This window comes from Asterias amurensis, chromosome 6 (genome assembly GCF_032118995.1).
Source record: "Asterias amurensis chromosome 6, ASM3211899v1".
Taxonomy (NCBI): domain Eukaryota; kingdom Metazoa; phylum Echinodermata; class Asteroidea; order Forcipulatida; family Asteriidae; genus Asterias; species Asterias amurensis.
Window position 1 is genome coordinate 14127995 of NC_092653.1, and position 14199 is coordinate 14142193.

At 38.0% G+C, this 14199-nt stretch overlaps 1 protein-coding gene across 1 annotated transcript; it reads left to right on the forward strand.

The window, feature by feature from the left end:
• Positions 1-6981: 6981 nt before the first annotated feature.
• On the forward strand, positions 6982-10633 carry LOC139938231 (microfibril-associated glycoprotein 4-like). Its single transcript, XM_071933640.1, has 6 exons — positions 6982-7138; positions 7717-7809; positions 8724-8819; positions 9250-9383; positions 9965-10226; positions 10419-10633. Exons 1-6 carry the CDS (start codon positions 6982-6984, stop codon positions 10631-10633), a joined length of 957 nt encoding a protein of 318 aa, XP_071789741.1.
• The last annotated feature ends 3566 nt before the right edge of the window (positions 10634-14199 follow it).

A 14199-nucleotide genomic window follows, 5' to 3' on the forward strand; every position in this document is an offset into this window, starting at 1 on the left:
AAAAAATTGACAACAAAATAATGCAAGCCTCTCCTTATACATTATTCTTGCGACTGGTGTCCGTTCACTCTTAATTAAATACTTTGCACAATGTTGACGTTATATTCCCACTCGCGCTACGCCTGTCCTTCCAACATGCCATGCCTTTTGTCCACTACTCTATCAACATCAACAGGTTCTCATTCCCTTTTACTGGGTCATCCATTCAACCACCGGAAGCAGCAAGCGATCTTGAACTGACACTTTTAATATCGTCAGAAGTCTATACGGTAGCGCTTTGAAAAATTCCCCAAAGAATTGTTGATGTTGTGTTAAAAATAGACCCGGCAGTGTAAATAACTCGCTGTTCCAGTCGTTGAAGTTGTTATGACAGCTCAAACGATACACTATAGATTTTTTCTCAGAGGCTGCCGCAGTTTGTGTATTGATTGGTTCGAGGGCTGGCTAATTTATTGTTTCACTATAAAGCCCCTTCACACTATCGGCCTTTCCCGGGAAATTTCCGAGAACTTTTGGTCGATCTTTTCACACTACGAAAAACAAAAAATCCCCGGGAGTTTCCCGGAAAATAGCTCATTCCTGGGGGAAAATATAACTCTGCTCAGGGGTAGGAAGTTAAACCCGGGCTATACGCTTTTCGTGAAACGACCGTGCATATTCCTGGGAAATAGTACCCCCGGGAGTTACCAAATTGAGATAGTGAGAACGATTGCTGAGGTGACGGTGGGGTTAAAAACTTCCAGGATTACAATAAAGTACTGAACAGTATTACCTATTAATTAGGTCATTCGCGTTTGTTTGTACTCACACTTATAAGTCATATTCATAAATACCTGTTTCGCTATTCCTATTGGTGGAGAGCGCGTCACGTGGGTGTGTATAAACCTTTGTTTATGACCGGTAAAAAGTGTTAATTCATGGGCGTGACACGCGACCTTGCACCTGTTCTTTTAAGACAGTTTTTTCATTCCTATTGGTCGAAAGCAACGGCTGAAACAGTGTGTCACATCACGCGATACGCGCGACGCGCACAGCATTCCGTTTTAAGGAGTTGTTTACCCGAGGGCGGCGAAAGGGCTTATACCATTTCATAGCTGGAGGGGTGTTGTGTTGAAAGAAATCATTTAACAATTATAATTTTTGCATTTATTTTACTTTTTGACCAACAAGTGATGATGTTTTGGACCGAAACGGTATTATGGGAATCAAAGTGTGTCGAATCGGTTTTCAACTAGTGGTTTAAACCCGCCGAGGCCTGGTTCTTTATAATTTACCTCGACTTCGTCTCGGTAAAAATATCAAGAACTAGGCCTCGTTGGGATTAAACCACTAGTTAAAAACCTCTTCACCACACATTGATTCCCTTATTATAACTTTGGTTTTATTTGAGAACCGTTCAATTTTTTTAAAATCCTATGAAGACATAAATACGTGAAACTTTCACTTAAAAGTTTGAGACATCACCGAAAATCTGAAGCGTTTATGTCCACGCAGGAAAAAATTCATATGTAATTTGAACACACAACAGAAGAACATTTCATGCAGAAAAATTGTGTTTTTCAGATTGAAATGTTTTAGAACCCCTGTCTCTTCAACCAGATTTCTTGATAGAGAATAGTTTCTCAAACTGTTGGATTAACAAAATTCGTTAACAAATGCCAAATAATTCCACCCGAATGGTGCACAGTCTTTATATTTCTCTAACAAATGGAAGAAATGTTATATAATCTACAGTCATTGATTCTGTTAAGTGTCCACAACGTACGTTTTAAATTATATCAGCAAAATGTACAGGCTCGTTCTAGAAAGCTGGTTACTCTCCAAAGGAAGTAAAAACACGTACCTCACATTTTACCATGGAGTGCGCTAGAATTAAATAAAACCAAAGGAGGACTTTACGGAGACGTTTAAGTTCTTATGAACTTTTGACCTCTGACATGACCTCTGACTCTGACATGTGTGCTCTCCACTGTATAGTTTTACCGTCCATCACTACCATGATCAGATCTTTCATTAAAGCCTATAATGAAAACTGTAAGGAAAAAATATTTATATTAAGGTGATTATAAACGGCGACCAACTTTGATTTGAAGGTCAAACAAAGGTCAAATCGACAGAAGGACGTCAAATATAAATACCCTGACCCCGAAATCCCCAGCAACAATAAAACTGGCAGCACTATAGGCACAACCCTTGGAAGCGACATTTTCAAAATGGCCGACTACACCGCCAACATGTTGCTCACGGAGCAGTAATTCTTCGAATAATGCATAAAACTAAATCAACAGTCAGTTATGTGTAAGAGATTAGGTGTCATTCCGAATTTGATAAGCCTAAAGTGTGACCTTGAAAATGAACAGAAACAAAAAATCAAATCAAAAATGAATTGATCCTATTTTCCCTTAGGCGCCGTATCAAAATAGGCCAACGCGTTGCAACGCGTTGCAATGGCAGAGGCGTTGGCAGGCGTTGTAAAAAATAAGTTGGGTAATTTATTTCCACAACGCGTTTTTGGCCGTTGCAACGCGTTGTATACAGAGCTCATTAACTCTGCCCGTTCCTGTTAGTTTAAATGACAAAAGGAAGAGATGTGTTGATATTTAAAGTAGGCCCGTGGGTTGGTGCGGTACATCGTACGGCTCTATGGCTGAATCTGAAAGGAATCACACTCTACACATGCTGCCGTGAGGTGTAGGCTGACAACAAAAGAATAACATGCCACTCATTAACATTACCATAGACAACAGACCAGTGATAGTGAAATAATGATTCATAAGTTGTACCTGCAATTTAAGGACCAAACTTTGGGTCTTTGAGTGACTGTATAAATAGCACTTTGTCTAGTCTAATTACTGATGTTAAATTAAGAAGACACTGGTTCTGTACACATACAAATCAAAACAAATACCTTCCAATTTTTTGGTTCCGGCACCACTTCGCCCACCTTACATTGTTTGTTGTTCGAAATACATTTAGCAATAAGAAACTGAAATAGTCATCACACTCTCTCTAATAATCATGATGCATATTTATTAACATTGAATAATAGATACTTAAAAGACGGACCAAAACTTTGCTCTCTGTTATAATGTATTTATTGAATGAAGAGACATCCGGCTTCAGACTGGCACACGCTACTGATCTCCGTCTTAGAAAACAAAATTACTATCTCAAGAGGGCGCACTTTAGCATGGCCCCTTATAAAATAAAGAGTATACGCATGCAAAGTGGTCAATGCGACAGGGTACACGACCTTTGGTGCAATGGTGCGCTGTACAGTAGTGAAGATTTGTTTACTGAATGATTAAATTCTGAAAAAAGGGGTGGGAAAAAGATGGTCTTAAATTTGTAGATGTATCAAGCCTGACATTTCCGAATCAATAAGTTTGAAAGATGCAGTTGGACACTGTACTGTTTGATTTTGAAAACAAAAACCCCAAATCACTATTTCATTTTCAAACTTCACATTAAATTAGCCGTAAGAGACTGCAATGTACTTCTGAAATTGTCAATACCAATAGATGAAATCAAACCCAAAATACGAGGATAATTGTATAAAAATTCAGCGTGAGCTCGACACAACACTAGCCGGTCAACCGTGCCTGACGGACGGCGTTGCTCAAGGCCGGATGATGCTCTGCAATGCTGGTTGTGATTACAACGGCAATCTTTTGCTAATATTGTTGGTCAACAAAAAGGAGACATTATAACGGGACTTAATTTGTAAATAATATTGTCCGATGAAGTTGAACGAATGTTTTGTAGTTTTAGATGTATCATGCCCGACATTTCAAATCATTCTGACATTTTAATAAAATACTGCTGTTAAGAATCAACCCGCGTCATCTCCAGCTCGCAAGTTTGACAATGTTTGATCCCCAAAAATCAGAAAGCAAAAAGCTAAAATCAGTCTGCCATATTCAAACTCCACAAAACTTTAGCCATGATATCAGAGGATAACTACAATTTACTTCTGAAATTGTCAATATCTTAGGTGAAAGCAAACCTAACATATGAGGAAAATTGTATTCAAATAATTAGTCAAAGTGCAACACATCCAAATCAAAGTTCAGCGTGAGCTCCACAGCACTAGCCGGTCAAGCGTGCCTGACAGACGGCGTGGCTCAAGGCAGGATGACGCTCTATACCGGCACTGCTCGTACAATGAACACTACGGCAATCTTTGAACAGTCATTTTGGTCAACAAAAGGGAGAAATAATTAAAAAAGGGAAGTAATTTGTAAATAATGTCAGATGACGTTGAACAAAGATTTGACAGTCGTAGATGTATCACGCCTGACATTTCCAATATCATGGTGATATTTTAATAAAATACCGGTACTGTGGTTAACCCTCTAGTCCCTGCACCGCCCGAGTTTCTGAAAACCAATTTTTCAAGATTCTTGCAGTTAACAACTGGAATCGTAGTTCAATTTTTAAAAGATAGCTTAATATTTATGCACAATTTTTTACCCTTTCGGTAATGTTTGTATAAAAGTACAAGCTCCCATTGGGAACAATAATCGGCTCTCGAATATTTTTTTGTAAGGATAAAATGGACACACAATAGCTTTTCAAGGCTTTTATCTGGCTCAATGCTCATACTAATTAAATGCGAAGGCGTTAGTTTTCGACAATATCATCATTAATGATGAATAAATACAGTTTCCTTTGTGTTTACTAATTGGTATGAGCTAAATTATTTCATCGTCATTAGCTTCGACAAGTCAACTGTGAAAGGAGAATTGATAATCATTTATAAACAACTGGATGGATTAACAAATGCGTAGACCTACTAATGACTATCGAGTTTTCTTTTGATGTTCCTTTATTTCTACAAACACAAGCTAGCGAGGTTTCCTCCTACCGCATACAGTGTATCGCTAGGCGGCTGGGGTCCAGTGGCTAAATAGTTAAGAATCAACCCCCGTCATCTCCAGCTCACAAGTTTGCACACTGTTTGATCCCCAAAAATCAGAAATCAAAAGGCTAAAATCAGTCTTGCGGTGTCAAACTCCACAAAAAATTAGCCATGATATCCGTGGATAACTACAATTTACTTCTGAAATTGTCAACATCTTAGGTGAAAGCGAACCCAAAATATGAGGAAAATTGTATCCAAATATTTAGTCAAAGTGCAACACATCGAAATCTAAGTTCAGCGTAAGCTCCACGGCGCTAGCCGGTCAAGCGTGCCTGACAGACGGCGTGGCTCAATGCAGGATGACGCTCTATACCGGCACTGCTCGTACAATGAACACTACGGCAAAATTTGACCAGTCATTTTGGTCAACAAAAGGGAGAAATAATTAAAAAGGGAAGTAATTTGTAAATAATGTCAGATGACGTTGAACAAAGATTTGACAGTCGTAGATGTATCATGCATGACATTTCCAATATCATGGTGATATTTTAATAAAATATCGGTACTGTTGTTAAGAATCAACCCCCGTCATCTCCAGCTCACAAGTTTGACAATGTTTGATCCCCCAAAAAATCAGAAAGCAAAAAGGTAAAATCAGTTTTGCGTTTTCAAACTCTACAAAAATTTAGCCATAAAATCAGTGGATAACTACAGAGTTTACTTCTGGAATTTTCAACATCTAATGTGAAAGCAAACCCAAAATATGAGGAAATTTGTATCAAACTAATTAGTCAAAGTGCATGCAACGTCAAAGTTCAGCGTGAGCTCTACAGCACTAGCCGGTCAAGCGTGCCTGACGGACGGCGAGGCTCAAGGGCGGACGATGCTTTGTACCGGTACTGCTCGTACAATGATCACAACGGCAATCTTTGGCCAATAATTTTGGTCAACAAAAGGTAGGAAATTAAAAAGGAACGTAATTTGTAATAAATGTCCGATGACGTTGAACGAATATTTGGTAGTTGTAGATGTATGCATGACATTTCCAATATCATACGGTCGTTAGAATCAACCCCTGTCATCTCCAGCTCCATCTCCAGAATGTTTTTTTTTTTTTTTACAATCGAAAAAATAATAAGCTGTTGCAAATTGCTTATCAGCCAAGAGGCCTCTCTTCTGTGCATTGAAGTTTTATGTATTTGTTGTACTTGATAATGGTCGAATGAAAATTATAACGATGATTATTGTCTGCACGAGTAATTTGCACCCCCACCCGTGAGTAATAGTTGACTCCGAAACATCGGACAATAAATAAAAATGTGCCTCAAATAAATATTGCACAAACCATTTACGCGATCAGAGCATGCGTGTGCACTCGGACAAGCATGAATAAAGATGAGTACCAAGAAGTAAAGATGAATATGCATGAGGAGTTTTACCGAAGCGCGACGTTTGTTACACAACATCGGCAGTTCTTACAACGCTTGCCAACGCACCTACGAATCGGGGTAAGAATAGACCTTTTCGCAAATACTGGGGCGCGCGCGTAAAGCTTGGAATTAGGTGCATTGTGGTCTAGCTGATTACAAATTTGATTCATATATATCCCACAATGCACCTCATTCAACAGTCTGCGCTTGCGCATTGGTATTTGCGATAAGGTCTATTACCAACGCACAACAACGCCAACAACGATTGGAAATGCCTACAACGCGTTGCAACGCCTCACAACGCGTTGGCTTATTTTGATACGGCGCCTTAAAGGTACCTTCGGCTTCCTCCATATTAAACACTGGTTCAAGCCCGCCACAATACCGGTCTTTATCACGAAGTGAAAAAATTGGTCATCACAGTGTTTTGTTTTTCTTCTAGATATTGTAGGTGCCGTGTAGATTTTTTTAAACAAATGCAGGCGAAAACTAACCCTGAAATTTCCGTTGATCATACAACAGTTTCTCTTTTTCTTTATGTAAAATTATTAGCCTTTTTTAAGTACAATATACGTATTCTTTCTTTTCAATCAAGCGTCCCTGGTGGGGTTTGCAACAGTCACAGCATTTAGTTGCAGCTTCGGGAGGGAACCGAACCCTAAGGAGAACGGCATTATACGATGGGTCATGCCGTTAAATCACCGCCTTCGATGCCAGTGTACCAGCATCTACCCTGGGGGCATGAACACGTATACACCCGATAGAGGGTTTGATCCGTTTTACACCGATCGCCCTCTCTTCACAGACCTCGACTTTGAAATATTCAACTACTTTGACTGTGAAAGTGAGTAGCTTGGATACTAAATAATATGAACACCCCCTCTATTGACCAATTTATAACACAATATTCTAAAATTGAGTCAGTAATTTACTCTCGGTAGTTGGAAAATGGACGGAAAACAAAATTACGATGATTACGTGGATCAAAGGTGGACGAAACAAAAGATGTCGAAACCGTTATTGTTCTCAAGACAGTCTTAGACTTCTATGCCAAGAAAACAATCTCTCAAATAAATATTGAAATCGAACAGAGTTCTTGATTGTGATTAACAATTCGAATTTATTTTCTTATTTTATTTTAATCCTCCGGACAAAACAATAATTATAAAAACAATTAAAGGCTGTCCAGGGAAATGCACAAGTCAAATTAAATGTCCTAAAACAAGATGTGCCCTCCCAGACCTTGCTCGTTAAAAACGTGTATTTTTACAAACACAAAAACACAGTTGCAACTAATTATTTCAATCAATTGTTTAGGAAAATTTGGAGATGAGCTCCACTTGACGATATAAGTATACTTCTTCATAAACTGATTTTCATTATCAGTCTAAATGATGGCCTTATACTTATTATTACTCTCAGATTGTTTACTGACTTGTGAAAACGGAGGTACATTCATAGACGATCCCTGCCATTGTTCATGTGCACCAAACTGGACCGGCAAAACATGTACTGGTGAGTGTAGCAAGCAAAACTTAGCCAAAGTATTGTAGAAAATGTAAATGTTCTGCTGGGGAAAAACGACTGTTCGGTCTGCTCCAGTTTATCGTCGCTTTGTACAAATATCAATATAAACCACAAGGGAAACTGACTGGGTAATTTTTTTAATGATTTCTAAATTGACTAGAGATAGATTCGAACCAACGACCTCCGGATGAACGTGCCGGCGCTCTACCAACAGAGCTATCTAGCCCTATATTGGCGGTCTCCTTTTTTGGTCAATATTTTTGTTTTTATAAAAGGCAGTACTCCAAAAAACATTACATACCTATTTTCATTTCTCTGATTTTTGTCTACCTATACGGAGTTACTACAGCAGTCCAGTCATTAGTCATATTTAAAAGCCACGACACGTTATTACAGTATTTACTCTAGAGAGATTATTTGTTTCAGAGTGTGCATTGACTGACTGTGAGAATAGCGGTGTCTTCGATGAAACAGACTGCACGTGTAGATGCAAGAAACAGTGGATGGGAAATACCTGTACTGGTGAGTACAATGTCTTTCGTGTTTGATACTTAGATTTGCTAATCACTCTGCATAAGTCAATAAAGTGAACTAAGGAGAGTGATTTGCTTTCGCTAACAAAAGTTTAATGAACATATTATATGTGTACTCAATAAAACTAACACAGAGGTCACCAAAAGATAAACTTTTTCTCACTCAATCCAATGAGTTAAATAAACATTCTTCTCGCAATTCTGGAATATTTCCTAGATTGTGTTTCTAATTCCAAATACTTTCACCTACAAAACTACATATAACTTCGTTTTTTTTTATTGCAGACTTTCTGGGCGGCCTTGAAAGCAACAAATAGTTGTTCTAACACGATTACTTTAATTCAAGAGATTAATTCTTTTTTGTTTCAGAGTGTGAATTGACTGTCTGTGGTAATGGCGGTACCCTCAATGAAACAACCTGCACGTGTACATGCCCGAAAGAGTGGATGGGCAATACCTGTGCTGGTGAGAATATTAATTGTACGCTAGCCCTTAACAGGACTCTTCACTGGTGCTGTACGCAGATGCAGAGTCCTACCAATTAGGGCCCGTTTCTGGGGCGGAAAATTTTCAAAGCTTCATAACTCAAATCTTAACCGCAAGATGCCACTATTTTCAACAGATTCACATTTAATGGTAGCCTACATTTTTTTCTGCGGCGGGAACGAAATAGTATGGGGGAACGAAATAGTATGAGGAACGAAATAGTATTGGGGAACGAAATAGTATGAGGAACGAAATAGTATGGGGGAATGAAATAATGTTTCGAGGTCGAAACAATATGTCGAGGGGGTGTTTTATATATACACATAAAACGGAGCCAAAACCTTGAGTTTCTCGGACTGTTGCACGTGATGTCTAAATTCATTTTGTTATCTTTCTGATTTCATTCTAGAGCCCAGATACTACGACTGCCAAGACTACCTCCAGGCTAATTACACTGAGAACCGTGTTTACACTATTAACCCACTGAAGTATCCAGAAGGCATTGATGTATACTGTGACATGACCTACTGGCCAGGATCGATTGTAAGTTCGTTTTTTATCAACGATTCCACAATGAGCTTAATGACAAATTTATGTTCCACTCGCTGAGAGTTGTCATGATCTATAGTTCAAAGAGTGTGCGGTTTACAAAGGAAGTGATATCACGAAACTTAAATGTCTACCTATTCAAAAATATTTAGTCAAGTAATTGTGTTAAATTCAACATTTTGAAGACAAAACGTCAACGCATCGGCGGGCTTACACGTCATGGACAGATTACATTGAATCTGCTAATATCTTATCCGCAATTATTCCTAGCTATAATTAAATCCTGAATAGTCTCTTCACAAAGCAACCCATTGTTTTAGTAGTTATCCGCAATTTAGAAACAAATAATGTGCACCAGGACACGTTACACGCTGAACAGACTCTTAGTTGTTTTCCTTTTCACTTTTTCGTTCGTATACTGACAGCTATCAAATTGAACACATTGTGGACCCAAAACACGATATCAAAATAATGTTTTCTTTGCACACATAGGTGTTTCATTACCACTTTTACAAATGACCTTATATTTGTTTGTTAGGTTTGGTGATTGTTTTTCTGTGTTCTTGATTTTAAAGTATATTCAGCGAGGGTTACCCGGAGGCAATTTCACCCGCGGGTGGAATGAGTACAGAGATGGCTTTGGTGACTTAACTAGTGGGAGCTTCTGGTTGGGAAATGAGAAGGTCCGTCAGTTGACTGAGGGTGGCGCCACCTCGTGGGAGATTCAAGTCAAGGTTTTTTTTCTGCTACGGTGGCATGATGCTGAACTCCGTAACTTTCGCCTCTCGGGTGAAAACTACAGTCTTCATGTTGACGGTCCAATAACATTTGGATACGGTAAGCAGGATCTCTCTCATTGAAACCACCAAGCTCGTAGACGTGTTGTTATTATTACGTATAGAAATCCCTATTGTTTTGATGACGCTTCTGCTCAAATGCTTCCCTCTATAAGTTAACATTAATTTGGAAAGCAGCGGAACATTTTTTAAAACTAAAAATGTACAAACCATTGTTGTTCTAATTACTCAGGTTGTGTGATTTTATCTGCAAACGGCAAGCCATTCTCAACCTACGACAGAGACAACGATGGCGACGTTGTAAGGAACTGTGCCGAGGAGTCGAATGGAGGCTGGTGGTTTAATGGTTGTGATGATGGAGAGATTAATCTTAATACTGAGTTCCCAACTAGTGATTATGGATGTGTTTTGGGGGGAAGTTCGCTTAAAATCAGACGCATCAGATAAACTCAACCACCCAAACTCTAAAACAAAGACAAATTTACTAACGCATCCTGAAGGTCGGGATTCCATGCGTTTTTATGTGGGAGCAAACCCGCTGGAACTTTAAGAAGCGATAATTTTGTAATCCAACACAAGCCCATTTAACCCATCAAGGCACGCGTTTACTTTTGGATTGCAACCAAATAAAACAACATCATAAAAGTAAAAAAGAAAAGAAAAAAAAAACAGTTTGCAAAATAATTCTTAACGTTCGATGTTTTTTTTAAAACATTCATAATCATGTAAAAAGTTAATTTGTTTATCGGGAAAAGGACAACGGGTGTCGTAAGTTACAGACGTCTCTGTGTTTGTCAAAAAATATTGCATACGGAAGAAGTAAATTGTTTTTTGTTGACAATAATTTATATGGTTGTTTAGTTATTACTTATATCTGTTAAAATATATTTGTAAAAAGAGATGAACATAAAGACTTTTGGGGAGGGCAACTCAACGTTTAACGTACTATAATATTACAAATAAAAGTAAAAGTTTTGTTTCAAACTGAGGATTATTGTTATTAGTAAATCAATAGATTATTTATATTGATCTCTATATTATTCCCATTTTATGTTAACCAAGGTTTTCCCCTTTTTTAATTTTAAGGTTTGAAGGTGTGCTTAAAGTTGGTAAAAAGTTAAAGTTTAAAATTATTAAATTTAACATTTTAACATTTTTTCATGTTAGTCCCCTTTTTTAGAACCCTTTTAAGTTTTATTGCTAGATTGTGATTTACCATAATTGTTTGTGTGTATTTTAGGTCTTTTAGGAGCACCGCCTCACGCGTCGCCAACGCGAAAGATTTCGAAAAAGCTAACATGGCATCATCTTGTGATGTATACAATTAGGTCATTGTTATTTTCTAAAATGAAGTGGTTAATTTAAAATGTAAACCCTATATCTACACTGGTAAGGCCCAATAAAAAAAATACTACTTGATCGTCCGAAATTTTTAACAAAGAGGAGGATGAGGGCTTTATTATTTACTATTTTTTTTCAAGATGGCCGCTTAGTATTTCAAATCAAACAGGCCACCAATTCTTTAGTTTGAATCCATTGTAAACTTATTTTATACCTATTTGTTACATGAGGACCTGTGTTAACACTGATAATAGGGTCGGATTACACTAACAGATTTGCTGGTAGGCATTCACTATTATTGTTTTATGAAACAGACGGTTACAAGTGTTCGTGAGCATCACGCTAGATTCGTAAAAAGCTCCTAGGCCAGTTTTTTTGATAGATGACAGTTTACAAAACTAGAGGAAGTTTGTATATAATATGACATAATCTAGGTGAACAGTCCATTTATGAATATTATGAATATAACGAGTTATATATGAAAAACAACAAAAACACAGCTAAGTATATAGTATAAAGATTAACTGAATATGAAATCAGATGCCTGGAGTGAAAAAAAACACCAGTTAATATTTTAGCGTAAAAAATAATGTGTTTTAATAAAGTTATATTGCTCTTTTAACAGTTTTAGTCGTGGTCGGAAAGCGGTTATAAAAATACTTTGCACTTTTAACTGCAAATTGCTTTATGAATGCACGCATTATGTGCATTATCAAGGAAGATTACCTTTAACAATAGCGTAGCCTGTGAAGTGTTAATCTTTCTAAAACGTTAGTAATAATGTAGTAACGAAGTTCTTCTGATGTTGTTATCTGTTATTATCTGTTATTTTTTAACTGCTTAGAAAAACAATATTTTTTAAGGAAACTAGAATGGCCAAGACATGGGACCTATTTAGTGTTTGATCCACGCTGACGAGTCGCTTCACGACTTTGTTTGGAAGGAAGGTATACCGATAAGATTTGTTAAGACCTTGTGCACATGACTTCATTTCAGTAGGGCGCCCTCACCTAGAGGTATTAAAAAGGAGGTGGTTCATTTGTCAATCCTGTGCGCCGCGCGTACAAATCTGTGCGTTTCAATGGTTTCGTCACCGTTTCACCCTTAAGATGGCGGCTGGATGACGTCAATGAATAAGGTCCGTATATAATGCGCCTTTCTTAATATTTATGCATGAGGGACGTCACAATGCTAATCCAAAACGAGGCGATGGGCGCAGCCACTACAAGTGATGGGGGACGTGCGCCCATAGCCTCATTTTGGGTAAGAATTATGACGTCATGCATAAATATTAAGAGAAACCAGGAGTGATTATGATTATGTCCAGGCAGGAAGAAAAACCTTATTGGACTAAACACTATGAGAGACGTGTGTGGTATTGATATAATAAAGAAATAAAAATAGAAATGACTATAATAAAGAAAAAACAACTTTTCAGACCTGATAAAATTTGAGTACACTTTCGCCCACCAAATAAAAAACAAACTAACAATTGGATACCAATCACCCTCGTGCTAAATATCCACATTTTGAACTACCTCTAGTGACAGGAAAGTCGCAAAAAATGTAAAAATATGCTATGATATTTCCATGTAAACTCAAACACTACTAACGGTAAATGAAAACGTGTATATTCACAATTCTTGTCTCCAATGATTCAACTTTACATGAAGGCAACGGTTTAGAGTGGCGGTACCACACCTTCTGTACACGCTTCAATTTTTATTTTTTTAACTTTTTATGTGACCACTTAAAAGTTACATAACTTTAACTCGAATGTTGTTCTGGCCATTAGGTTTAAGAGTACCGAACAAAACGTTAGGTCCGGATTTACTAAGCTAAGCTACCTAAAATACAAATATAGGACAACAGATGGCCGAAATTATACTTGAAACCTTATTACAAATATTGAATATAAGAGTTTTAAGAATAACATTAGAATTAGATAAGAATGTTTACTAATATTGTAAGTAAATTTCGTGCTTGTGTCCACAATAATTAAATAAAATTGCACAAAACCCAAATATTCGTGTTATAGAGTAAATCCATAAATTAGGTCACGTCTCTGGCTATGTAGATTCTGCAATTAACAACACTTGAACATCGAACCCCCCCCCCCTTTATAGTCTCGCGTGACCAGAAGACATCTTCTATACACAAGTTCCGGAGTTTATTGTCAAGTATAGAGCAGAACTAATTTCAAACCGTTATTCGAGCGGCAAGTGTCAGACTTTGTGTTGTGTGGGCAATATGCTGGTGGCGGTAGGCATAATATTTACCAGCCGCTGGCCCCGCCCACAAAATCGTCACCAACAAAATTTCGCACGAGAAGATAGCCCTTGATAAGATGGGCTATCCGGTGATGCCAAACTTGTTCAACCTTAGATTATTCTTTGTGTGACGTCACCCTTTTCACTTTTGTGTTGTCTCTTTGACAGCTCTGTGTTCAAAAGTCTCGCTGTGAGGGCGTTCGGAGCGTCCCCAATGGAAGACTTTCAGGACGTTTGGTTGCAGCAGACTCACCAGGTAAAAATCCATTGATGTTCTCGGTAATGTGCGCATGCTCAGAACTACGTAAACAATGGAAATTTACCTGGTAAGTCTGCTGCCCCATAGCGCCTCAAAAGGTGCGTTCGTTTACCTTCCCTGGGTCTACCCCGGTGTGTGGCGGG

What these genes read in the sequence shown, in the direction of transcription:
- LOC139938231 (XM_071933640.1), top strand. Translation starts at nt 6,982, where the DNA reads ATGCCGTTAAATCACCGCCTTCGATGCCAGTGTACCAGCATCTACCCT. An exon ending in CAACTACTTTGACTGTGAAA is followed by an intron (nt 7,139 to 7,716) that starts GTGAGTAGCTTG and finishes TATTACTCTCAG; the next exon opens with ATTGTTTACTGACTTGTGAA. An exon ending in GACCGGCAAAACATGTACTG is followed by an intron (nt 7,810 to 8,723) that starts GTGAGTGTAGCA and finishes TTTTTGTTTCAG; the next exon opens with AGTGTGAATTGACTGTCTGT.